Source organism: Amblyomma mixtum, chromosome 1, assembly GCF_055824585.1.
Source record: "Amblyomma mixtum isolate Tamu chromosome 1, ASM5582458v1, whole genome shotgun sequence".
Classification (NCBI taxonomy): Eukaryota; Metazoa; Arthropoda; class Arachnida; order Ixodida; family Ixodidae; genus Amblyomma; species Amblyomma mixtum.
In genome coordinates, this window is record NC_143012.1 from 70,902,308 (window position 1) to 70,928,570 (window position 26,263).

General features: G+C 44.8%; 2 protein-coding genes across 2 annotated transcripts in view; one reads left to right on the top strand and one right to left on the bottom strand.

Annotated features, from left to right (window-relative positions):
* The first annotated feature begins 955 nt into the window (after positions 1–955).
* LOC149366740 (uncharacterized) lies at positions 956–6,436 on the top strand. The gene is made up of 2 exons (XM_089552018.1): positions 956–2,205; positions 2,569–6,436. The coding sequence occupies exons 1-2, from the start codon at positions 1,468–1,470 to the stop codon at positions 3,298–3,300; spliced, it is 1,470 nt and encodes a 489-aa protein (XP_089408144.1). The 5' UTR covers positions 956–1,467; the 3' UTR covers positions 3,301–6,436.
* Positions 6,437–12,660: 6,224 nt separating this feature from the next.
* Positions 12,661–26,263, bottom strand: part of Orc1 (origin recognition complex subunit 1) — a 48,411-nt gene continuing 34,808 nt past the window's right edge. The window contains exons 13-17 of the mRNA XM_089552040.1: positions 22,741–22,998; positions 19,549–19,668; positions 18,733–18,911; positions 15,018–15,142; positions 12,661–14,239 (exon numbers count right to left, since the gene is read on the bottom strand). Coding sequence (XP_089408166.1) covers positions 14,082–14,239; positions 15,018–15,142; positions 18,733–18,911; positions 19,549–19,668; positions 22,741–22,998 — 840 coding nt within the window. The 3' untranslated portion in view covers positions 12,661–14,081. The remainder of the gene's footprint in view (positions 14,240–15,017; positions 15,143–18,732; positions 18,912–19,548; positions 19,669–22,740; positions 22,999–26,263) is intronic.

Consider the following 26,263-nt stretch of genomic DNA (forward strand, 5'->3'; position numbering starts at 1 on the left):
TTTAGTCGCCTAATAAGCACAGCTGCCAGGAAGCGGTGGTCTGTGGTTTTTGAGAAATAGAAATTCTGAAACAAGCAGGTGGACATAAAGTGCACGACAGATCCACCAGACTCTGTCAAACTAGCAAGAAATTCTGCCCACGCATAGGCTCCCTTTGACAAAGCCCCAGAAAAATAAAAAAAAATTACGTAGCGCATTTATACGTTCTTCCTTGAACAATTAAACACTCGCAACAGTCTCAAAACGCAACGTCGCAACGAAGATGTGGCAGATTTGTATCCGTACAGACACGCAGTGCTCCCAACCAATCCGCTTTTTTTATCATATTCTTTTTATCACAGCCAGAGATAGCGACATCAGCATAAGCCAAAATCTTAATTTTTCTCTGAACTGAACCCGGCGTGAACCCGAACCGAACCCGAAAAAATTCCGGTTCGACGCCCAGCCAGTGAAAATTCGTTGTGAACCGTTGTTGATAATGCCCGCTATCATTTGCGATATGATACTGGGGTCCCCATTAAAGTTTCGGTTGTTCGAAGTACATTGTGAAATGAAATGATTCCATTATTCCAACACTTTTATCACGCGAGACGGCGGACAGACACCGCTTCCACACCCAAGCGGATCGAAGCAGACGAAAACGGCGCTAACACGTAAGATGACGTCATGAAAGCATGGCAGCGCACGCAGCGCCATGCCTCGGGCAACTGCTCCGCGTTGCCGATCCCTGAGGCATGCAAATCTGAATTTTTCACGACGAGACATGCGTCTGCTTTTATCGGACAGTGCGTAAAATTATAGCGAAATATATGTCGTTTATCCCAACGTTACTAGTAACGTTGTTTTATCCATTGTGGCTCCAACCACCGGCAGCGGAAGTGACGTTTATGGTGACGTTAATAAAAGTTTCTTTAGTCCTTGCGCCACCTGTTGAGTAGAAGAGGAGTTTTAGCCCGAAGGGGGTTCGCTTCGAAACAAAGAAAACGTACACAAAAACTTCGGCCTGACAAGTTTTTCTTCTTTCGCAAGCGCAGGCCGCTTCACCCGAGGCGATCAGCGAGGGACGAGGTGACGAAGACAGCGCGAATGATGAAGCGGCAGCTGTGAACGAACTTCGATAAATAGACGCGCCGAATAACTTTTTTCGCATCCCGGGACGGTCCCATCCGAGGAGGCTGCTTTTTCGCCCGTGACAGCGGCGGAAGCAGGTTCGGCGGCGGTTCGTTTGTTGTGCTTTTCTGCTTGTCGTTTCTTTTTTGTTCCTCCGACGCCGAGACTCCGTCGTCGCCATGGTTCGGACCGTGGGGACAGTAGTACGTGCGTCGTCGTCGCGAGCGACGTTGCTGCCTCCGGCGTAGTGCGTGTTTACGTTGCATCGTTTGAATCGATCGTCTCTGTACGCGCACGTTACGCGCAAGTATTTGAAGACCGCTTGCGCGCGCGATCGCTGATCAGGAGCGAGACGCGATGTCGTCGACCGCCGAACAGGCGTCCCGTTCGCCGCCGAGTCTCGAGTCGACCAGCAGTGGTAGCAGCACCCCGCGCCCACTGCTTATTTCGGACACCAAGGACCTGCGCGCCGTCATCGGCTGTCAGATGCTGCTTCTGCATGCTTTACGGAAGCGTCGCCGGCGGATGCTCCTGGACCGGCGGACGTCGCGATCGGCGTACATGATCCAGAACGCGATGCTTCTACGCCGCGTCCAGAGACGCCAGTCGAGGATCCACTTCCTTCTCAGCATCCTGAAGACTGCCTTCTCGGCCGGGCTGGGCCGCGACCTGTGTCCGAGCCGTGCGACGAACGCCAATCACGTCTCTTCATCGTCGTCGGCCGTCGACGGCTTGGACGACGTCGACTCGGCGATGGAAGCCGAGGACGCCGCGCAGCTGGGTGGCGAAGGCGACAGCTTCCTCACTCCTGAACTCATCGGAGACGACGTCTGGCTCAACACGTTCCGAGTGGGCAAGGACCTCTACCACTTTCTGGTCACCGAGCTCAAGCCCTTCATGACGATGGCCGAAGTTGGGAGCGTCTTGTACCCGCCGTTCGAGCAGCGGGTCGCCATCGCGCTCTGGAGGCTCGGCAAGGTCTGGGACGACCCGGCCCTGCAAAGGGCCTTTGGCGTCACGGGCGACGTCGTCGGCGCCATAGTGCGCGAGTTCTGCGCGGCGGTGGTCAAGGTCCTGATGCCCCGGTTTGTGCAGGTAAAGGAGGCTTGCGGCTGCGTCTAGTTATGGTCCAGAGTGGTTTTTAAAAACCCATAATAGATGCTTACAGATGCTGATTCTACTGAAGTTCTTATGCTGCTGCATGGAGTAGTGGCTGTTGTTGATCAGTTAATACAATACATTTTATTGGAAACTGTAGATTCACACTCGGAGAAAGTAAAATTGAGTAAGCTGATTTATAAGATAAGCAGTAAGGCAGCATGACCATGGCTGGATTCATGATGCATAAAGTTACATGCTAGGCACCATACTTTTGTCTGTTCACAGCCAAGACAGTTTGCTTGCCGTATCTAGGCACAGTATGCTGCTAAACCTAACATGGCCTCGTATTGTTTGCAGGTGCCTTTTGACGAGGACCTTGATGACATCGCGGACCAGTTCCACGAGAGGGCTGGCCTTCCTCAATGCGCCGGCGCCCTCTGCTTTGCACACGTCCCCATCCAGCCGCCGGCAGACGACGTCTCTGGCGAGTACACCAACCCGGAGGGCTGGAACTCCATCATCGTGCAAGCAGTGGTCGGCGCTGACCGGCGCTTCTGGGATCTCAACATCGGCTGGCCAGGCAGCACGCAGGTTGCTCAAGTCCTGCGCAGCTCCAGCCTCTGGAAGAAGGGCGAAGAGGGCACGCTGTTCGTCAACCACGAGGAGAGCCCCAGCACGGCGGGGCGCACGCACAGGGTTCTCGCGGCAGGGACGGGCTATCCACTCCGGAGCTGGATCATCACCCCGTACCTCAACCCCGACGAACGGCAACTGCGCTTCAACCGTGCCCTCTGCGAGGTCCTCTCTGTAGGAGAGGTGGCCTTCCGGCACCTGGAAGCTCGCTTCCCATTCCTACTCCGTCACAACAGCAGCGGCATTGACCTGATGCCCAGCATCGTGGGTGCATGCAGTACCCTGCACAACATGTGTGAAGAATGGGGAGATGGCATCGGTGACGGGTGGCTCGCAGAGGCCTCGAGGTATGCGTTGTCTCAGCCGCATCCAGGCTGCGATCCGGCTCGGGATACGAGTCGATGCGTAGAGGCGGAGGCCATTCGAACGGCTCTGTTTGCAACCGTAGTCAAGTAAGGATCAGGCTTCATTCATGTTGGTGGTGTTCTTGGTAAACTTTTTTTGCTGGATGACTAACCACCTTGTCTAATGCGACTGTTTTGCCTTAGTCTCACTACCTCTTATTTAGCTCAGTATTTTGGTAGTTTTGCAGTGCAAAAAGCAGCCCATGCATCTTTGTTCATAACAGCCCTCTTGAGGCTGGAGTTTCATGTTGATGTAGTGCACTTGGCACGGAAAATGGATAAAGATGATCTCTCAACAGAGTTGAGGCAGCTTTGGGCTGTTGTTTGACCACAATCCAGGTCCTGCAATGTCGCTCTCCATTGCAAAGTTATGGCTCTTCCAGTGTAGTTATCTCAATTTCAGTGCTGTAGTGCTTGGATGAGATTTTGTGAAAGTTCTGTTCCGGACTTGAATTTTGTGTTTCTTACACGTGGCGTACACGTGGTTGTGTTGGTCACTGGTTGTGGCCTCTTACAGCTCTGCCGATTGTGAAGCTGTGTGACGCTCAACGGCTTGCTTGCATGGTATCCCAAGGTACCAAGTGGATTGTAGTATCCTGGGCCATCGAAGTGCAACATTGGACTTGGTGGTGTCATTCAGCATAAGCATTGTTCACGTGTCTTCCGAAGCTGAAAGTTTACATCCTCTACGAGTGTTTTGCATTTCATCTGTGAAATTTTTGCCGCAAGTGCCTTCAGTCAAACAGACTAGTGTGAAGAAATAACTGCAGAAAGGTTGCCTTATTAACGACCAGTCTTGCCATGCTGCTTAATCAAACATGGTGTTACGCACAAATATTTCGCTACAGTCTGGTTTCAGACCTCGCTCAGGTATAGGTGAGGAAGCTGTTTGTGCAGCTCTACTTTTTGCAGTATGCAGAGTGAGGTACGTAGCATTTATTGTCACCGTCTTTTGTACCGTCGTTAGTTGATGCATTCTTTTGCATCACATCTCCGCTACTCGTTATCGCTGGCTGTTGGCAGTGGTTTGCCCAAAAGACTCTAACCCTGGATATTGGACCGACTGTGATCACTTAGCTGTATTCTTAGCAGCTTCATTTTGGGACCAGTTTTATGCGTTTTGTTGGTGGGAGGCAGTTGTCATTGTTGGTCACATCTTTTAAGAGTTCAAGGTCACAATAAGGCCGTGAGAATCTCATTCATTATTCTTGCCGCAGTGAGATTATCTTGGCGGCTATGAGACAACCCCCTTTGCTTTCAACAAGGCCTTCTCAACACTGTCCGTTTCCATTCTCACTTTTTCTTATTGTTGTGTTTTTTAACCTTACGCGTGCATATGTGTGCACCCACAGTGGTGTTGTATTATACATTACAGTTCTTCGCATTTTTTTTTTCTCTCTCATTGTACAATCAGTTTGCATTCCAACGAGTTAGGTACAGAATATTTTTGTTAAAAAGAAGTGATGTTAATTTACGGGTATTTGAGGATGTTACACCGAGCACATTTGTCATGTTTATTGTCATAATGCGAGTGTGACAGTCGACCTCGGCTTGGCTGTTTGCACTAAAGTATGTCCCGAGTGTGGGTTTTGCGCTTCTACTTTTGTACTGGTCCTGTAACAAGAGCATGCTTGGAAACATCATCGAATAAGTGTTTTTGTCATGTATCATTGTCAATGAGTGACATATCAAGAGCTCTCCAGTTTGACAGTGCTGAAAGATATTTGAATGCGTGAGGATTTCATAGTTGCTAATGTTGCATTCCGGTACAGAAAAAGAGAAGACGTGACCACGAATCGCTTCATTTTGAACGGCTGTGCTTGCGAGTACACAGCTGCTTTACTGTCCTGCTCACTATTCGAAGAAACTGTCGCCTTGTTTCCAATTTTGTGCTCAAACTTCAAGGTATGGGCAGTCTTAGCCCACAAGGGACCAATAGTAGTTTCGATGTTTTACATCAGCAGCGTACCTTTACAGTGCCTAGTAGTAGAAGTGCCTCGTGCATCATTTGATACTTTTTTTTTAACTATCAAAATCGTGGACCAAGTAACCATTTCTTGCTTTGCAAGTCGTATCTTGCAGCAGAGTTTATTTTGAATAAGTGGCTCTTTATTATGTAACCTTGACTGTGATCCTGTTTCAAGGTTACGAGGCGCCGTAGCCGTAGCATTCCTTGAACGCACTTGTAGAAAGGCAGTGACTTCGAGCAGCCATGGCATTGCTAATTGCCACAAGGATTTAGACACGCGAAACGGTGTTCATTGATACCGTTTAGCTAAACAGGGTTAAACGGGCTTCTAGTTCTCTCAGCCATTGTCCAGTTAAATAGACTACAAACAGGAGCCCAAGGAACAAAGCTTCAAACAGTGCAGCACTTCATTCTGTATGCTAGCTCAACCTTAAATGGCATTACGATGTATAGTCCGACACAGTTTATCAAGCCCTTCACTGATAGTATCATCTGAAGATGTGTGGTCATGGGTACGCACATTTTTGCTGGTTTTTGTGCCTCGCATGTTTTCCTCACTTGGTTTTCAACATACACACTCTCGCATGTAATTTATTTGTTACTCTGCAAAGTGCTCACCTGTTGTAATTGCCACTACAGCTTATCAACCTGAAAGTGAACAACATCCATTCGGGGTGGTTTATTTATGGCGGTTCTACTTGTTTGACTATGTAGTGTATCCATTTTTGTTGTTTTTCTAGAAAGAAAAAAGGTAAAACATTGCAGGAATCACGCAATTATATGGTGCAATAGTTTTAACTATGGTAACAAGTGTGGTTGGCTTCATGTAAATCAAAGGAGTTTCACTAGTAACATTGTCTCGAGCATAATTTGCTTTGCGTGTTCAGTGTTCTATGCTGCACATTGAAGCGCGTTTCTGTTACTATAGATTCCTTTTGTTTTACCACTTAAAATGTCATTCACACTTTAACCTCGGCCGAACTGTGACGAAAGAATGTTTTGCAGCGCTGTACAACTGTCATTTGCTTTCTCAGCCGTGGTGAAGGAGTTTTTTGTGCCGTTTTAGCAAGAGCACTTTTGCGGCCTCTCAATCAAAAGAAATGAGTATTTTTTGATAACCCAAGTTTTCCTTCCTTGTATGTTTTTCATTTTAAATGTTATGCTCCTTTTTTTTTTGTGACGAGTGGGTGTGAAATAAAATGCCTATACAAATTGTAAACTACTCCGGGTGAACTTCATCTATGGTGCAAATTGTTGAGCATAAAATTTTCCATCTTAGTAGTCACACAGATTTTAGTCACTGTCTTGCTGAACATTACCTTTCATTGATTACAAGGTGAAAGGGGGAAAATATTGTCGGACTCTTAAAGGGGCTGCGAAACACTGCTTGGGGGGATACCGGCTATACTTCAGGTGGGTTGTTTATGTCACACAGATGCTGACTTAAAAAGAATTACAGGAATCGATGCACAGGAGCGGGAGTTATTCAGTGAAATTTCAAAATACAAGCAAACAAAATGCTGCCCTCAACTCGATTTTGGCGGGGTTCCCACTCCTATTTCGCTCTCCCAATGAGCGGGACCTGGCGCAACCAATCAAAACAGCCCGCCAGAGCACGTCACGGAAGTTTGTACTCCATGGTTGCCTGCTCTCTGTAACTCGTTCTTGCTGAGACTGGCAGCGTCGTTTCCATGCCAGAGCCCCTGGTGGTGTATTTTTATTTTACTTGCTTTGCAGGGCTTTTATCTAAGACAAACAAGTTGTTTTTGTTGATCTAATATATAACGCAGACAGGTGACAAAATGTGACTCATTTATTCACACAATTTTCAGTATATTTACTGTTTGTCCGATCATCAAGCTCGCACCAGGTGATGTCATATCCGCTGCTAAAAACCCGCCACTGTGTGGCGACACCATCAGAGCCATGGAGTTGTTTTTGGGAGGACATTAAAATATCAAAAAGCGGAATATACGCGGTATACCGATGCTAATAGCACCATTATTACTCGCTGTATGCAATCAACAGGCAAAACAGTCAACTACGATTGTGTTTCTGGGCCCCTTTAATGGCACATAATCTCAGGTTATCATGCATCAAACAGGGCTCAAAATTTCAGAAATGTTTCATATTATTTGAATAATTTCCTTTTTCTAGTCTCCTAAATATAAGTCTGTACTGACAGATTCATTTTCTCCTAAAAGTAAGCTAGGCTGAAAGGGAATATGCCAGACACAAAAAGGCATAAAAAAATCGAAGGGGACACTTATCCTCCAGGGTTTGTCGCCATCTAAGGGATTGGTCATCGATCCCTTACGTCTAAGGGATTGGTCATTCTTTACTTCACATTCATATATCCCAGAGAAGTCTCATACCACTCCTAGCACAGTGGTGCTTTCAAGAAACAAAAATACATCAGCATAGCGAAAAATTTTCCCCCAAAACAGGCCAGAACTGACTTCAAAACATTTTTGTGACCATAGGTAGGAAACGACTGGCTGAAAACTCTGCGAAAATGGCAGATTTTCAAGCATGATAGCTCGGCTTCTCCACTAATGCTCGCGGTAAGATTGGCGTCACTGGAAAGCTCGTTTCACCGCAATTCTCCGTCCGTCGACATCGCACATCTACAAGGCCCCATACAGCCAATGACATTGAACTTAACAGTCCTAGGGCATTTTTATGGACATGAACAGCTTGTACAAATTCAGTGGTAGTTTTCTCAAAAGTGTTTTTTGGTTGTTTTGCTTGCCGAGAACGTAGCACGACAATGGCTTCCTGGATTTTAATGCAGTTTGTTGCACTGTGTTCCTTTACAAATTCTTTATGCAGTGACAATCCTGTATTTTTGGATTGCATTTTAATTTTTAAATCCGTCAATTTGTCATGATGATAATGAGTGCATTATGCATGTGTGGCTATATCATTCTTGAAGAATGTCACTGTATCAACCATTCCTTTGGGCAAAACTTAAAAGTAACTGCAGACTCCTGCCTTGTTTGTCCTCACGCCAGGCTTTTGGTGAAGCATGTAAAATTTTTTATTGTCAAAACTACTTAATAATACTTCTTTGCAGGGATACGGTGGCCGTAACTGGTTAATTGGAGAGACATGGAAGAGACCTTGCCCTGCAGTGGACGTAGTGTGGCTGATGGTGGTGATGGCTTAATATATTTCAGTGGAAATTTGTATTTGAACATTGTCGTCTTTTCAATAGGCATGCCAAATTCCTTAGCTCTATGGGCAAAAAATAAAAAAAAAATCACGTCTGAAGCCCAAAAAGTGAACTTTGAACCGCTTGCTCGATTTCATTGAAACTTGCGAATATCACTGCTGGGACCACCTCTGCCAAATTTTATTATTCAGCAGGGGGCTTGTCTTGAACATTGTAGTGCTTAAAATAAAATGGGATGATTTTCAATCATGTGCGTCTATTTTTCTCATCTACTGTTTCTTAAGTAAACTGTCAGCTTAGAAAAACTATCATTCCAATATTACCTGATAATATTGGTATTGTAGCAGGTTTTCTGGAGCGAAATTTTATGAGGAACACAACTGTGCGCTCAGTTTGTCTATTTTTTCCCTTTTTTCACACTAAGAAATGACTAAAAAAATTGACGCAAAATGAAAATCCAATGTCATTCTTTATATGGTATCATTCTTTCAAAATATACGAAAACTAAGCAACATAATTCCACAGTTGTGTGCTCTGGATGTTCCCAATGCCAAATAACACAAAAAATGGACAAAATTACCCATTATTTTTTAAACAATAGTTTTCCTAAGTAAGCATAGTCATCCTTGGTATAAAGGTTGCATAACCTGCTTCATAATTATTCTAGAATAATTAAATTTGGCAGAGGCGGTCCCAGCAGTAATATAAACTAGCCCCACAAGTTTCACTGAAATTGAGCAAGTGGTTCAAAAGTTCACTGTTTAGGGTAGTGTCCCCCCTTAATGTGCCACTGCCCTGCGATGGTAGGCGCTGCCACTAGTGGGGCTTGCGCGACCCAGGTTGCTCATCCCTAGCAATCCCTCGCGACCGATCATTAATTTAACTGCCACGGTGGTCAGTTTTCTCATATCCGGTACGCAGGTTGTGATGACGCCACATGGTCACATGACCTAGGAAACCCACCTAGGTTACTGCTCCATGGATTTTTTGCTCGCAACGACATGGATGCCGGATTTTCTGTAGAACGAGGGTCTCACCACAGTCCCGTTAATACCTTTATCTTAGTTTCTTCAGTTTTGCGCGTAAAAAAGACAGTGGCTTACTGTAACTTCATCTCCGAATGCTTTGCAACAGAGGTTTGTCCCGTTTCGCGAGTATGCGAGGTAAACGTTCATCCAATGCAAAGACAGCACAAAGTCACTTCAGTCAAAGGGGGCAAGAAAGACAGTTGAAGGAGAAGGTATGATACCCCAGCGGAAATCAAGAGGACATAAAAGACCTGGGTGAGACCTAAGCAGACAAGGAAAGGGGAATAAGGGGCTCGTTATAAATATGAGAGAAGCCAACAGCCACAGAAACCAAGTGGCACAGGGGATTTTTAATTTATTTATTTTGTGGTGTTGATCAATTTATATTACTGATTATGTTATCGCTTGAAGCTAATTGATTAGAAAAGCAGAAGAAAAAACAACCACATGCCGCCGGTGGGATCCGAACCCACGACCTCCGAATTACGCGTCCGGTGCTCTACCTCTGAGCTACGGCGACGGCTGTCAAACCTTCTGCTTTCGCGGGTATTTATGTTTACAAATAACCTAGCCTTGGGAGTGTTCAGCAGCGCCACCCACGTTCTTAAGCGGCGGACGTAGCACGTCCTGAGTTACCGCTGATGTGACGTAGAACGTCATCGAACAGCGAGGGTGGAAGCTGTGTGAGAACCCTCTTATGCTTCCTATGGCGTCAAGGCTGCCAGAACCGAGGCCCTCGTTAAGCAATTAAGCAAACAAGGGAAGGGGAATGAGGGGCTTGTTATAAATATGACAAGCCTGTGTGCTGTTATAATGATGAGTGGATCCAAAGCAAGGAAAAATGTAGCTGGGCATGACCGGTTCTGGCGCGGAAATGAAATTGTGAAGTTTGCGGGGACATGAAGCGGCCGTGGCTAGCTTGGGAGAGGGTTGGAAGGTGTTGGGCTTAATGGCGCATAAGCGAGGGTTGGAAGGAATTACGAGGGGTGCCTGTCTTGCAGTGGACACAGTCCAGCTGACGCTCCTACCAATCAATCGATGCAGGTGATGAAGTAGCTGGGTCATCAGCACCCCACAATGGCTGATGACACAGCTGATTGAGCTACGTGCATTAGTTTATACCCGTGCCACACGGCCAGATTTAATGCCATTAAGGGGGGACACTGGTCTTGAAGAACAAAATTTTTATTAATGAAGTCACAGTTACGAAATCTTCAGGGAATATGTATTTTTGTGTGCTCATTCTAAATATGTCCTTTAATTTCATGTAAAACAATTCCATGAGCACTTATGCACTTTTTGTGCTAGCATTTTGCGAAGAGTTTTGAAGAAAATTTGCTGCGGGAAACTCGCTGAAATGTATGCCATTGGGTTCTCTTGACACCAAGGAATACAATAAGGGTGAAATTGTCTTCCTGCCTATCATAGAACTTAAGTTATAGAGTTTTGAAGTTGTCGCTTCAGAAATGAGAAGGAAAGTGTGTATTCCTGTTTCTGAAGTGGCAGCTTCAGTACCCTATTACTCAAGTTCTATGAGAGCCAGGATGATAATTTTACCCTTATTACAATCCTTGGTGTCAAGAGAACCCAATGGCATACATTTTCAGCGAGTTTCCTGCAGCAAATTTTCTTCAAAACTCTCCGCAAAATACTTGCATAAAAAGTGCATAAGTGCTCAAGGAATTGTTTTACATGAAATTAAATGACATATCTAGAATCAGTGTACAAAAATACATGTGCCCTGGAAATTTCATAACTATGACTAAATTAATAAAATTTTCTTTTCAAGACCAGTGTCCCCCCTTAAGCGCTTACTGCCTTCAGTTTTAATGGCATTTGCGCGGTGCCATTCGCAGCCTACTGAGTTCACCACAACTCATTCGCCCGTGCAATGCGTACTCTCGTTCCCATTCCACACGCAGAAAAGCACGAGTAACAACTTCCTAACCAGTAGCAAATGGTTAACTCGTAACTTTGTCAGATGAAGCGTCTAATATATGCCGCGTTTTCAATGTGAGGTGTGCTGTTTTAACCAGCCTTTCTGACAGGCACTGTCGACTTGTGTGCCGACATGAAAGTTTATGGCAACTTTTTCGACTTGTAAAGCAAGGACAACCCTATTTTCTGGGAAATCATTTCTACATCACATTTCAACAACATTCCCGATATATTGTGCTGATTAGCATAGTTTATGTTCAGATGAAACTTTTGACTGCCTTGCAAGCGTTATCGTCATCCTCACTTTCGATAATGGCATTAAATGTGGACATGTAGCACCAACTCCGAAAATAATGGCATTAATACCCCTGTCACACGGGCAAGTTTAGTGACACTCTAACGAAGTGCACTTCTCCAGAACGAGTGACACTTTCGGGGCGGGCTGCTACACGGAAAAATAAAGTGTCATTCGGAATTGATGGTGGTGACGATGGCTTTTCAAGTAAGGCAGAAAAAAATATTACTTTTCGCGCTTCAAAGCTTTAATGTACAGTTAATGTACAGTAGATTACAAACTGCAAGCACTTTTTTATGATTATCAAGGAGCTTTGTGCAATATTGTGACTGTTGCACCGTCACACCGAAACGGTTGCAGATGGTTGCTACGGTTGCCATGCTAGCCGCCATAGCCATACCGCTGCGGCTGCCTAAAAAATTATTGCAGCTGAAAACAAGAATGTCGGAATATGTGCAGCATATATATTTAACGGCAACGCAAATAAGTTTACATGAACAAGAGGGCAAAAAAAAATTAGGTGCGTTCAATAAAACGCCATTTTTATTGCCGACGTTGTATTCTAATTTCGAAACGCTGCTACTGAGGCTATACACTTCGCCCTCGGGAAAAGTGAAGTGAGTTCCCCAAACTCACTTCTTGCCAAGTGCGTTCAGCAGCAAGTGTCATTAAAGTTCATCGTGTGACACGATGCGAATCACACTACAGGCGAGTGTCACTCGTTGAAAATGACACTAAACTTGCTCGTCTGACAGGGGTAAAACAAACCTAAGGCCTTAAGCATTTACTGCCACTTCTTGTGCGCGTGTGGCACGGGTATTAGCTGTGACTCTGTTGAGAAACCCTTGAAAGTGCTTGTTTTCACTTGCTTATAGTAAGGAAGGTAGTCTCTTACAATTCTTCTCGGTAGATCGCTCAGAATGCATGCTCTGAAGATGACAGCAACACACGATGTTCATGAACAAAAGATGTTGCTTGACACAATCGGAATCACACTGGGCTACAACTACCCACACATAAAACATGATTTAATGAGGCCATTGTTTCTCTAGGTAGTTGTAGCATCACAGAGATTGCAACAAACCACGCAATCAGCTTGAATTGCAGCAAAAGCGGCAGTGTATGTGTTCAACGAGAACAAGAGTGAAATGTGTGCGACATATTGTGCGAGTTAACGAACGCCATCAACGAGAAGGTTTCTGCGGAAAAGACAAAAATAAATTTCTTTTCCCTGGCATGCAAAACTGTGCAGATGACTGGCATAATGGTTAACATGACACTAGGAGTTTCAGTTAAGGCTCGTATGAGGTGCTGTATAAATGAGTGAAGCTGTATGCACAGTGCATGGCACTGCAATGTCTTTTCTTACACAAACACAAATTATTAAACACTACAAACTCCTCATCTTATCAAAAAATCAATAAAACAACATCTGGACTCTGAATGAATGCCACTGCAGTGGAAACACCGAGCCCGTCTATGAATATTTACACTCCGAGCAAAAGGTGGCTAAAAATGCACATAAAATCCTCACACCAAATAGGTGGCGTCAAATGCAGAAAAAGGCACCAAAAGAATGTTTAAAAACAATTAAACTTGGATCTGTCATGATGAAAAATGATGTATCAAAGCTCATGGAATTAAGCACATCAGTGCTCAAGTGTCAACAAACAGCAACATGTAAACATTACACACATGCAATAAATGGCCTTTGGCAATACTTTGAACAACTTTGCCACCGGTAGTTAAAAAATTGTTAGGAAGACTACGAATCGCCGTCGCTGGTTAAAATGTAGAAGCATATCAAAGTCTACCTATAAAGCAAGTTCTAGTCATAAAAGCTGAATCTAAAGAACTGGGCTATTCATTGGTGGAAGCATTAAAGAATGATTCCAGGCAAGTCTTAAACAGTTGAAAGAGATAAACAGATAAAAAAAAAAAAAGTCATTACAGTCGACTTAGCTGTCATATTTAGAACTTAAAAGTTCTAAACTGCCACTTTAAAAGGGCCATCACAGAATGAGACCACTAAGCTTAGACAAATACTTGGCCCCGCTATCCAAATATATACAACATGCCAGCGTATTCAAGCGTGAAAAAGATGGCGCGAGAATAAAAAGAAAAAAAAAATCGCCTTTGTACAAACTAACTATGCAGCTTGCAATAGTCTTATTTGGTTAAGTTTGCTAAAAATGAAGCTCTGAATAGAAAATAGACTTATTCTACTGTGTCCGCATAATTAGGGCATAATGTAGCAACACGGCTCATGCTATAAAGTGGAATTTCTTCTAAGCGAACTGTTGGTTTTTTGCGGTGATTTTAGTGGAATAATGGCTTCTGCGAGCTCTGTACTAGGGAAGGTGCTTGACGACAGCTACCAATTAAACTATTAAATGCCCTTTGAAAAACTAAGCAAACGTGCTGCCATCTAAGACCCTTTGAGTGCGTAGTTGACGTCATCGACGCTGACGTTGAGTTGGATCTTGTGGAAGAGGTCGTTCGTGCTGAGTTCGGAGAGAAGTAGACGACAGCCTGAAAGTCGCGCGCTGATGCTTGAAACCTCGGAGAACGTTGGTGGCTTGACCCCTGCATTTGAGAGAAACAGAGCCTACTCGGTTAATACTCTTCTTCACTGCATTTTGGCATGATAGAAAAGGGAAAAAAGATAACATAAAAGCAGCAGCAAATAACTGATATACAGTATCTGTTCTAGCACACACACACAAAAAAAGAAGAGTAAAAACAGGATTAGCAATACACAGATCATGGTATAAATGACCATCCATTAAAGCTGGTCTACACATATGCTAACACCAGTCAACAATGCTCCTCATGTTTCTAATTGCCCTCATTATAAAAAAAAAAACTAATTACTCAACTAAACTGACTTCCATACAACTTTTCAGTAACATAATAAAGTGTGGATGCACTGAAGCTGGAAGAATATATTGTTCTTCAGACTGAAAGAGCGGGACTAGCGAAATAAGTAAAAGCAAAAAGAATTGTCACTCACATTATTCTGCTGTTAACTAACTATGACTAGTTAGCTTGCTTGCAGTACCTCAAGCACCCCAAATACAAGCTGTCAAAAATGAAGAACGCTAAGCCTTAAGGACGACAATGTCGAGGCCTTATATTGAGCATCAACGCATGAAGGACATCCATCTAAGACATGAGGACATGGAGAATATCAAGACCATCAAGGGTGACCTGGTACTGAGCCTTCAAAGACCTCAAGAGCATCAAGGTTATCAAGGATGGCCATGATGTCAGTGGGTTCAGCCATACACGATGGCAGCTCCAATGTTTGCTGCAGTGCTGATGTACGAGTGACCGTTTGATGATTTCAGCGAAAGAGACTTGCCCTCGAGTCGGCAGATGGTGATGTGCTGGTTGTAGACCTTGGAGAATGTTGTCTCCTCAACGCCCGTCCGGTGAAACTCCGCAACCACTGCCCTCATGAAGATCTGCTCCTGTTGCGACAAACACCTGGGCAAAAAGAATTGCAGTAGCCCATAGTCAGAAGGAATTCAATATGAATGTAGAATATACAAAAACCACTGACCCACAGTCCCCATGGAACTGAGAAGGAATATTGCGACCAAGGTCACTAGGTTACTGCAATTTCAACAGGAAACTTTTACAACAGGTTTTCAACAAGTTTACAGCACCACAGCCCAACTAGACCTGTGGACTATTTTGTCTTCGGAAGATACTCATAGGGTTTTCGAAGCTCTTCTGAGAAGCATTACTAAATTCCTTGGCTGGGTGACATGGCCCAGAAAGATGCGTGTGCACATTACAGTGTTACTGCGCTGAACATTGCCTGTGCAGAAACTTGCACATCTTAAAAACATTATCAATCTTCAAAAGCAACATCTGATTGTTTACCACCATGGTACAGGTAGCTCTCACAGTTCATAGCTCAAGACAACATTGGATGTAACTTTTTCATAAAACGGTGGAATTTAATAATTGTTCACCTAAAAGGAAGATTGGAAGGTACTGTTTTGGAAGAGCACATCATTTTTTGATAGCCTTCATCAGTGCTAACATTTACACCACTGACGCAAGTTTCAACACACCACTATAAGGAATGAGGATGAGAAGCTGTTGATGACGCCAATGCAACTTTGCGCTGATAACATCTGAGTTGAACGTGTAGCTCGTGCCATTAAGAGGTGTCTTCACTACAGCCAGAGCTTAGCAGCGGAATATTTACATAGCTCACAACAAGAGAGCATAACAGTTGTAGTAATCTGCCAGTATTCACTTACGAGGTTAGGCTAAAACGTCAAGGCTAACTGACAGGCTTGAAATTATATCGAATATGGCATAATGTGCTATGAAAACGAAGATGATAAGGACAACCCTATGAGACAGAATATGGACAGAGAACAATGTTCAGCCTTCTCAGCACAGCACAGCATCAGGTGGGGACGGGTGAGATGTCACTTAAGGAAGCATTCAGATTTTTTTTTTGCTTCCACCCGCACCCTGTAGTGTCTTGTCTGATGCTGACAAGCAATGTTGTGCAGGCTTTATCTTTGGTGGCACTTGTTTCTGCAAGAGCTCTTGCATTAGAAATACACTATATCTGTAGATGACGTAGTTATGCAGCTGCTCCATCCGGCACTGCACTGTGTGAAGAAGCATGAACACTGTCGTGACTTTAATCGGCAATTAACGTTTGGTTTGGTTTGGTTTATGGGGTTTTAACGTCCCAAAGCGACTCAAGGCTATGAGGGACACCGCAGTGGAGGGCTCCGGAAATTTCGACCACCTGGGGTTCTTTAACATGCACTGACATATCGCACAGTGCCCGGGCCTCTAGAATTACTCCTCCAAAGAAATGCGACCGCCGCGGCCGGGATTGAACCCGTGTCTTTCGGGTCAGCAGCCGAGCACCATAACCACTGAGCCACCGCGGCGGCAATTAACGTGACCACTTCACGCTAATGCACAAAACTTGGAACCGCAAGCTTCACACATTCTAACCCTTGAAGTTCACTGAATTCTAAAATCTGTTCTCTCTCTCTCTCTAGACGTTTCACGTGCAGAACATCTAACTATGCGCATTCATTCTTACCACGCACAATATCTGACTGGAACACTCTGCCTTCACATATCGCAACCACCACTGATCCTGATAAATATTTTAAACTTATATCTTCAATAACTACTGCTTAACTCTTCGCATACATTGTTATTTTATTTGTTCATGGCTTCCTTTTTTGCAGGGTTTGTTACTAAAAAGATTCATTGTATTAGTGCTCTGTTTGTATAATTTTAATACTGCACTAATCTTCGTTCTTTGCCGCGCTGCCATTCTTTTGATTCTTTTGCTTACTTATATATCATGCAAAGGTTCTTATTTGTGCTTTTGATTGATTCTTTTGCTTATGTCATCCAAAGTGTCTTATTTGTGCTTTTGTTGTTTGTTTTATATTTGTGTTTTTTTATTCTGTTCAATTGCCTGTGCCCCCCCCCCCCCCTATGTAATACCCTCTCGAGGGCCTTTAGGGGTATTCTGTATAAATAAATAAATATATATATACAGTCGAACCTCGTTATAACGAACACGGATACAGCGAATTATCGGATATAACGAAGTGAAAGAAAAGTTTGGTTTGACATGCTTTATTTCTATGGGAGTTCTATCTGTATAACGAAACGAAAAATTCAAAATTCGACACTATATCGGTTATAACGAAGCAGTTCTGTATTAACAGCGCTCAAAATGCGCGAACAAGGAGGAAAAAATTTCAAAACACGCTAAATTTTGATCTTTTGAATCGCCCGCACCTAAGATGTGTTTGAATCACCCGCGCTTCCGCACGCCACGCCATCTAGGGAGAGCGAATGAATCTAGCATCAACGGCTGCGTAGCATGTGACTGACACGTGATCGAACCAACGCCCGTGCTCCCCGGCCACCCCGCCGGCACGATTGCCGACTCGCGCGCTATCTCCGCGCTATCTCTATGATCTCTGCAGTCCATTCTGTAGACGCCGTCGCGGAACGCGTCGTAACTTACAGCAGTTTCGCTTGAAACGAAGATAAAGATCTTCAGGGCGGTTGACAGCGGGCGTAAGGAAAAGTCATTGCCGCGGACTTCGGTGTCGCGCCTAGCACTCTATCAACCATCTTGAGCGCAAGGCAGAAGGTTGCAAACGTCCTCTCTGCAGGCGTTGTGAAGAATGACAGCAAGAGTGCAAGGCTTTGTCACCACCAGGATGTTGAAGATGCTTTGTTTGCATGGTTCAAGGACGTTATAGCGCTTAACCTGCCTGTGTCTGGTGCCGTCCTTCAAAGGGAGGCGAGAAGTCTGACTTGCGTCTGAGGCCACAATGACTTTTATGCAAGCAGTGGCTGGCTGCAGCGATTTAATGACCGCCGTCGGATTGTTTGCCACGTCTTGTCTGGTGGCTGTGGCGCCCAAACTGACCGACCAAGAAATTGTTGATCAGGTGGTTTCTACAGATGATGCTACAAACAGCAATGCATGTGAAGATCGCGAAGTTGAGGGGGTACCTCGGGAACCTACCTGTGGCCAAATCAGCTGACATCGGGAAAGCACTGCTCTGTGTTGATTTCGTCGAAAAATTTAACCTGTCAAATAGTGTGAAGTGCCGCCAAACGAAGATTACGTCGTTTTTTAAATAAATTAGTTTTTGCACCTGGCCAGCATCCCGACTTGTGAGTTCGCTCTTGCTTTCCAGTACGAGATGCAAGGCGAGGTTTGACAGGCTTATACCACGCGTTAAATTAAAAAATAGTGCATTTTTTCAACCCTGTGCTGTCCATCCTAAAGTGCCTTTACTTGGGTTTATTAACAGACCTTTTCTGCCGGAATTTGAGTGCATGCTTTTATAACGAATATCGGATATAACGAACAAATTTCCGCGCAAATTGCGACTTCGTTATAACGAGGTTGGACTGTATATATATATATATATATATATATATATATATATATATATATATATATATAAAGCTCCCATCATATCAGTTACCCGTCATGCAGAGAGAAGCATGGCTACAGAAAATATGAACCCAGGCATTGTGCAGAAGCTCACCGCATGGCAAGAATCTTTGGGGAAGAGAACATCTCCTGGATGGCACGGTCCACGTGTGGCATGCCAACAACATGCCTCGACAACTTCTTAGGGCTGTCCTGCACAGACAGCTCTGCGATCTCCGCAGCACGCCGGCAGACATCCAGTGCGCGCCGTGCATCTCCAGACACCGCTGCCACCTGTGTTTCGAACAGTGAAATGAAGACTAGACTATACTTCTCAATTCAATCACTCACAATTTAAGGAGAGGGCTGAGTCAAGCCGATTGGTTCATGTTGAATGGTACGACGAAACAGCGCTCAGGGACGGGACGGAAGAAGAAGAGAGCATGTGTCGGTCTCTTCTTCTTCCGTCCCGTCCCTCAGCGCTGTTTTGCCGTACCATTCAACTTACGATGTAGTTTTATGTTTTGAGCTGCTAAAAAGTGAACAAATGAAGCAGGTGATAATCACCAAAACTGATTAGTATTTCAACCTTAGTACTTTGCTATACGCAGAAAACAGATATAAAATGTTTGCTCATATTCAATTATTTTAGCCTGCATTTTCTTTCCGTGACTAACATAGATTTTTACCAAAACACATCTAAATCCATTTCATCTGCTGCTCGCTATCTGTCAATCATACTCTGAAATGCATCAATACTTTTCCTACTGGTTCTTTCCCAAATGCAAGACTGTCATTAGAGTAGAACTCTGCTGATAACTGATGAACTGTGCCTCGTGACTGAAACACATAATACAGTGCAGCATATAGGAAAGAGAGCAAATAGCATATAATGACAGAAGCAGTAGGACTGAAATGGTGACCTCTTTACCTTCCTAGCAACGAGCTGCACGGCATCGGGGTCAAAGGCCTCCAAGCCCTGCATGCGGGAGAGCACAATCTCCTGCAGCTGCTTGTGGTTGTAGGGGTGAAAGGTCATCCTTGTCAGACCCTGCAACATGACAGAAAAAAAAAAAAGATAGACAACAACAAATTAAATGAGGGGTGCCATGCAACGAGAGAAGGAGACAGACCCCAAGGGTCCTGTGAAGAAGCACTGACAGCCATTATTAAATGCCCTTTGGCATCAGCTTCAAAATACTTACCTAATGACAAATGTCTTCTAGTCAATGATAACTTCCCAAGAACTGTTTTAAGGTGAAAGCCCGTAATGTCTCATCATTGTCGACAGAAGACTGTCACGCTTTTCGGTTGGTCGAAATGGTTATGACGTCAGAGTGCGCGGATTCGAAGTAATGAGGTCACCCATGGATGCCTGACGCCCCCTTTTGGAGCAGACGACAACTAATGAAATAATTTTCGTTTGCTCCGACAGGGGGCGTAAGGCATCCGTGGGTGACCACATTACATACCTCCTTACTGTGAACAGAGCCACGGATACAACCGAACTCATCGAAGCAGAGAGAGAGTCGTGTTAAAGAAGCAGTCAAAGTCGGCAGTGTGTAGTCAAAGTGTGCAGTCAAATAAAGCACTAGTACAGCACAAACAGTCTCGCAGTCAATGACAAACAGTGCGCCAGGAAAGGCTTTCGTCTTGCAGCACTTTAGAGAGCCAAGGTGCCCCCTGAATTTTTTGGAGTCCATTTTTGCCAAGCGATTCGCAAATGACAGACAGCCGACCCAACTTAATCTTTGAAGACTTTCATGAGGTCCTTGAAGCCCCCACTCTTTAACTCTTTCGCTACCGCGCCATAGGCTATCGATCGCATATGATCGATTCAAGTCGCCCGCGCAAAAAAGCTCATTTTGGAGAGCCGTGTACGTGCTCCGCCATCTAGCTAGCGAGCTCAACAACTGCTCTTTCGATTGCAGCCTTGGTTTTAGTGTTTTGACATGAGGGGGCGCCGTGAAAAATAAAACTTTGAACGGCCGCAGCGGCGTCAGCCGGAGAAAATGGCGTCCGCGTCGCCGCGCGCTCCTCGAAAACGAAAGCTGACACCGAGTACGTCGGCCGGTTTCGGTTTCGTTTTTTGCGACGAAAGCAACGGTTATTAGTCGGGCAACAATGTACAAACGTTTGATTTCGGTTTCGACAGCGAGACTTCGCCTCGGGAGCCTGGAACGGCAGCGCGTACTTGCATGTAAGTTCTGTTTTCGTTCGCTGTGGGTTTTCTGCGGTTCATACGGTTTGTAATTGATGAGAGTGGTTTATTTGTGTGCTTCAGGGTCTTGACAACGTATGGCGAAGGCAGTTTGCCAAATGCTCAAGGTTGCGCCGCGTTTTTCAACCAAGACGACAGCTAGGTGTCCATATCGGCACATCGCTGCGGAGCGGCGCTCGGAGATTAGCTCGACTTCTCGACTTTTTTTTTTGATGCTCTTCACGGCGGAAATGATGAAGACCGTGTGCGGAAACACTAATAAGTATGCGTGGACGAAGATTTTCAGCAAGTTCGGCGTGACGGCTCATGGGAAGGCGTGAATCTGTTGGAGATGCTGATGTTCATTGAAATCATCATATACATTGGAATTGTTCACCTGCCACGACTTTATTTCTCCTGAAATACCAGAATAATCTATTCTGGCCATCTGCCATCAAAAATCGTTTCTCAAAGTTGGCTTTTCGCTTTTTTGTTTGTTTGTTTTTTGCACGTAACGGACCTGGATGATTCAGTGGCAGCAGCACCTATTGGCAAGACTTGGAAAGTGTCCTGGCTTTCGAACAACATCGCTAAAACTTATTTCATTGATTCTGATGTTTTAGAGCTTGCCTAAAATGCCAAATTTTATCAGCTGGCTTTCAGGGAGCAGCTCATTCAAGAAATCTTGGGGTATGATGAGGGAAATGAAGTCCACGCCCCCAATCCTCCCATAGAATCCATCCAACACCAACCGAAAAAAGTTAAAAAAAGAAGAAACTGCAAGCTCGGCTATCAGAGAACAAGGGAGGAACAAAGATAAAACCTTATGTGAAGCACCTGTCAGTCTACCTCTGCTTCACATCTTCACCCCTGATTGCTCTTCACAGTGGCACCACAGTCATGACCCTTGACTTGACAGGCCATGGAAAGTGCAGTAAATTTTTCTCATAGCTGAACCTGTGAATAATGACAGCTATAAACATGTGCAACAGTTTGTATATTCCAGTTTTCCTCTAATCAAGTTCTGGCTTAGTGCAGTCGGTAATTTTTGTTTTTGCTATATACTTTTTTTGTGTTTTTAGCAAATTTCACAAATAAATGTTCATTTACTTTCGCACACACAACTCTTCTGTTTGTTTCATTCAGAAGTGTAACTAATAAGCTACAATTTCATGCATTGCAATATGTACTGGGTGTATTAGTTCTTGTGAAAAAAAATTTTTCTTTCCGTACTCTCCAAATCGTCCATTTTTCTGCGGTAGCGAAAGAGTTAATACAGCCCCCTTCTTCCCTTCCTGAACGAAAATGCCAAGATGAGATTCCATATGTGTATTCTAGTCAAGAGTTCGAATTGTCGCTTACTTTCTCAAGGACTTGTTAATTCAAGACCAAAAGTCCAGAAGTCCCCTTTTCCTACGTTGTGCCACAATAGTTGGATGACCAAGTGAAAAGAGCAGTTGCAATATTTCTTAGTAGCCGCTTAGTGTACACCCAAGGGAAAGCCCCAACAAAGTCGCAACCACTCGCATATATCCACTCTGTCATCGTTGTAATGCCGCTACCCTCGTCTCTTACGGCTCTCCACCACATTCACAGCCCAGAACCGTTGCTCTCAGTGAAACAAGTCCTTTTTTTTTCTGCTGCATTCATCGTCATCATCAGCCTGACTACGCCCACTGCAGGGCAAAGGCCTCTCCCATGTCCCTCCACTTAACCCTGTCCTTTGCCAGCTGCGGCCACCGTATCCCCGCAAACTTCTTGATCTCATCCGCCCACCTAACTTTCTGCCGCCCCCTGCTACACTTGCCTTCTCTTGGAACCTACTCCGTTACCCTTAATTCATCAAGTACTTCATAAAGCAGGTTGCTTAAGCAGCACTCAAAACAAACACAAAAACACAAATCCGAAGCTGAGCATACCCACCAGCCGACTAGCGACGCGATTGGACATGAGCCGCTCGGGCAAGTCCATGGTGTTGGCGATGGTGAGGACGATGAGCTTGGAGTTGGGCTTGGTGGGCCAGTCGAACAGGTTGTACAGGACCTGCTGCTTGCGCGTCCACAGCAGATCAAGTTCGTCCACGAGGAGAACAACTGGCTCACGTCGAGGACTCGGTCGCTCGAAACGCCGCGCCAACAGCTCTGCCGCCTGTTCTGCGGTCGCATTCTCCCCGGTTAGGGCCTAATGAGATGGAAGCAAGCACAGTGTGGATATGCATGAATGCACCATGAACCATCTACAGATAGCCAAACATAAACACAAGGGGACTGCTATGTTGGCTGCTCTGACCTTAGCTTTGTGCTCTCTATGACTTCTGAGGCTCTACTATAGTCGGACACAACTCAAGAACGAAGCGGCAGATTCCCCTTAAAAGGGCCCAGAAACACAATCTTAGTTAACTGTTTTGCCTGTTGATTGCATACAGTGAGTTATAATGGTGCTATTAGCGTCGGTAACACCGCATACATTCCGTTTTTTTTTAAATATTTTAATGTCCTCCCAAAAACAACTTCATGGCTCTGATGGTGTCACCACACAGTGGCGGGTTTTTAGCAGCGGATATGACATCACCTGGTGCAAGCTTGTTGATCGGACAAACAGTAAATATACTGCAAATAGTGTGAATAAATAGAGCCACATTTTGTCACCTGTCTGCGTTTTATATTAGATCAACAAAAACAACTTGTTTGTCTTAGATAAAAGCCCTGCAAAGCAAGTAAAATAAAAATACACCACCAGGGGCGCTCTGGCATGGAAGCGACGCTGCCAGTCTCAGCAAGAACGAGTTACAGAGAGCAGGCAACCATGGAGTGCAAACTTCCACGACGTGCTCTGGCTGGCTGTTTTGATTGGTTGCGCCAGGTGCCATCATTGGGAGAGCGAAATAGGAGTGGGAAGCCCCGCCAAAATCGAGTTGAGGGCAGCACTTTGTTTGCTTGTATTTTGAAATTTCTCTACTGAATAACTACCATTCCTGTGCATCGATTCCTGTAATTCTTTTTAAGTCAGCATCTGTGGGACATAAAAAATCCATCGGAAGTATAGCCGGTATCCCCCCCAAGCAGTGTTTCGCAGCCCCTTTAAGGGGGGAAGCTGGTCTTAGAAAACAAAATTTTGTTAATGAAGTCACAACAATGGAATCTTCAAGAAACATGTATTTTTGTGTGCTGATTCCAAATATGTAATTTAGTTATGAGTAAAACAAGCCCTTGTGCACTTATATAATATTTTATGTAACTTTTTGCCGAGAGCTTTCCATAATTTTTGCGGCAAGAAACTTGCTAGGATACATGCCATTGGCTTGTCTTGACATCAAACTATGCAATAAGGGCAAAATTATTATCTTTCCTATCATAGAAGTTCAGTTACAGGGTTTTGAATTTGAAACTTCACAAATGGGAAGAAACTGATGATTTTAAGATCCTGTCACTCACCTTCTATCACAGGCAGGACGATAACTTTGCCTTATTGCAGAGCTTGATATCAAGAGAAACCAATGGCATACAATCTAACAAGTTAGATGGCATTTCGCATTAGTCGAAAAGGAGCAGCACAGGCTGCCTTCGAGACAGCGCAAATCCCCATAATATCCAGCCTCTCCTTTCCCCATGCGCTTCGCACGGCCCTAAGGCTGTTGAAAAGTTGGCTTCTCCTAGGAGCTCACCACTCTGGTGGTGAGCCCTCTGTAGCTACCTTGAGCAGCAGCGAGAAAAAAAAAAATTGCGCTACATTTGTTGTTTGGTTTCGAATACGGTGTGTTCTAAAACTGACGAACTAAGGAAAAAAAAAAATTAGGCATGGTTTAGCTCTGGCTAAGCCTGGTCAGTTGCGTTATCTGCGACGCTTTTCAAGTCGTGCAGCGCGTTCTTCTGCTGTCTCTCGAGCGCATTGTCTCTTTCTAGCTTGGTCCTGTCACCGTTGCTTCTCTTTAGCGCTCTCCATAACGACAAGATTTCACCCAGACGAAGCGCGCATATACCCCCGCGCAGCGCCACCTCCTCACCTTCTACCTCGGCGGAGAGCACGCATCTGGTGGGAGCGAGCGACGCCGCCGCCGATGGCGACGCCACCTGGCAGAGCTCGGCTGAAACGGTTGCTAGGCAACGGCTGTTCAAGGCCATTTGTTCCTACCGGCCATCGGCTACGCAACGAGGTGAAAACCTGGCGTAGTGTTGCCAACGCAATAAACCTTGCATCTTATTCATGTAGATGCCTACAGTTATCTGTGAACTGTAGCCATGTGTGTAATACAAGTGCTCATCACCATTGCAGTTTTCTTGTGAAAACAGCCAGTGACAACAATACCTGCATTTCATTTCACAGCCTTCTCTAGGTGATAAAAGCTCGGTTCTCTGCGAAGGTAGCCTCTCTAGCCTGATACCCCTGTCAAGCACACAAGTTAAGTGCACTTACGGGGAGTGCGCTCTGGCATCCCGAGTGACACTTTGGGCGACACGGCGCTAAACAGGAAAGCAAAGTGCACTTGTAGTAAAAAAAGATGGCGACAGAAAATGAGCGGAATTTCTGAAGAGGTCGATGGAAAAGAAAAAGTACTCATAATAATTGACTGCTTAACGTGATCAGTAGTGGTCCAGCCATTTCAAGTTCTGGAGCAATTTTTGGAGCAGAAAAATATCCATTCTGGAGCACATTTGTATCAGAACGATAACCCTGGAGCAACATGGGAACAGCATGAACGGAATAAAGGAGTCACAAAGAGTTTGTTCCTAACGAGATAAGGTTCAGCCATGCGTAGCTAGAAAAAAAAACAATCACAAAAACAGAGAAAATATTTTATTAATGCTCACACTGCCTTGCACGCAAGTTCAACCAAGTGTGCTTGACTAAAAGTCCAGAGAACACGTTTACTAGAATCATTCTTTTTTCATGTTGGCTCTACAGTTAAACGTGGTCATAACGAAATTTTTAAAAAGTCTGAGATTTTTCTTTACATTTTTCTTTACAACCACGCGGCAGTGATGGCCGCGCACTGCTCGTGTCTTTTCTTTTTTGCTATGCCCTATCATTTTTCGTTGCTTTTGAGCATGAACAGTTGTAACGCCACGTGGTATGACGTTCCTAAAGAGAAAGAGCCAGAGATGCGCCAACGGCGCTGGAGCACCGCGCGTTGCGCCAACTGCAGCGGCTCGATGCGATCGGCGTTCCTCTCATGTCAGTTCGTGCTTTATCGTCACGGAACTTTCGCGTGGTTCTAACAAATTTTGAGTGGCTCAGCACTAACAGAGAGAGGGCGTAGCCAGTTCGTTACATCAAGGTCAACTCCCGCAACACCTTTACTACATGAAGGTCTGAAATCACGCGCTTCAATGGGGGCGGCGATGGTCTTTATGACTAGGCTTCACTGGACGCTCCCTGCTCAGTTTCTTTCCCTACAGGAGCCGGCTTCAAAAAATGTGAAGTAACAGCCTCTCCCGAGTTCTTTCCT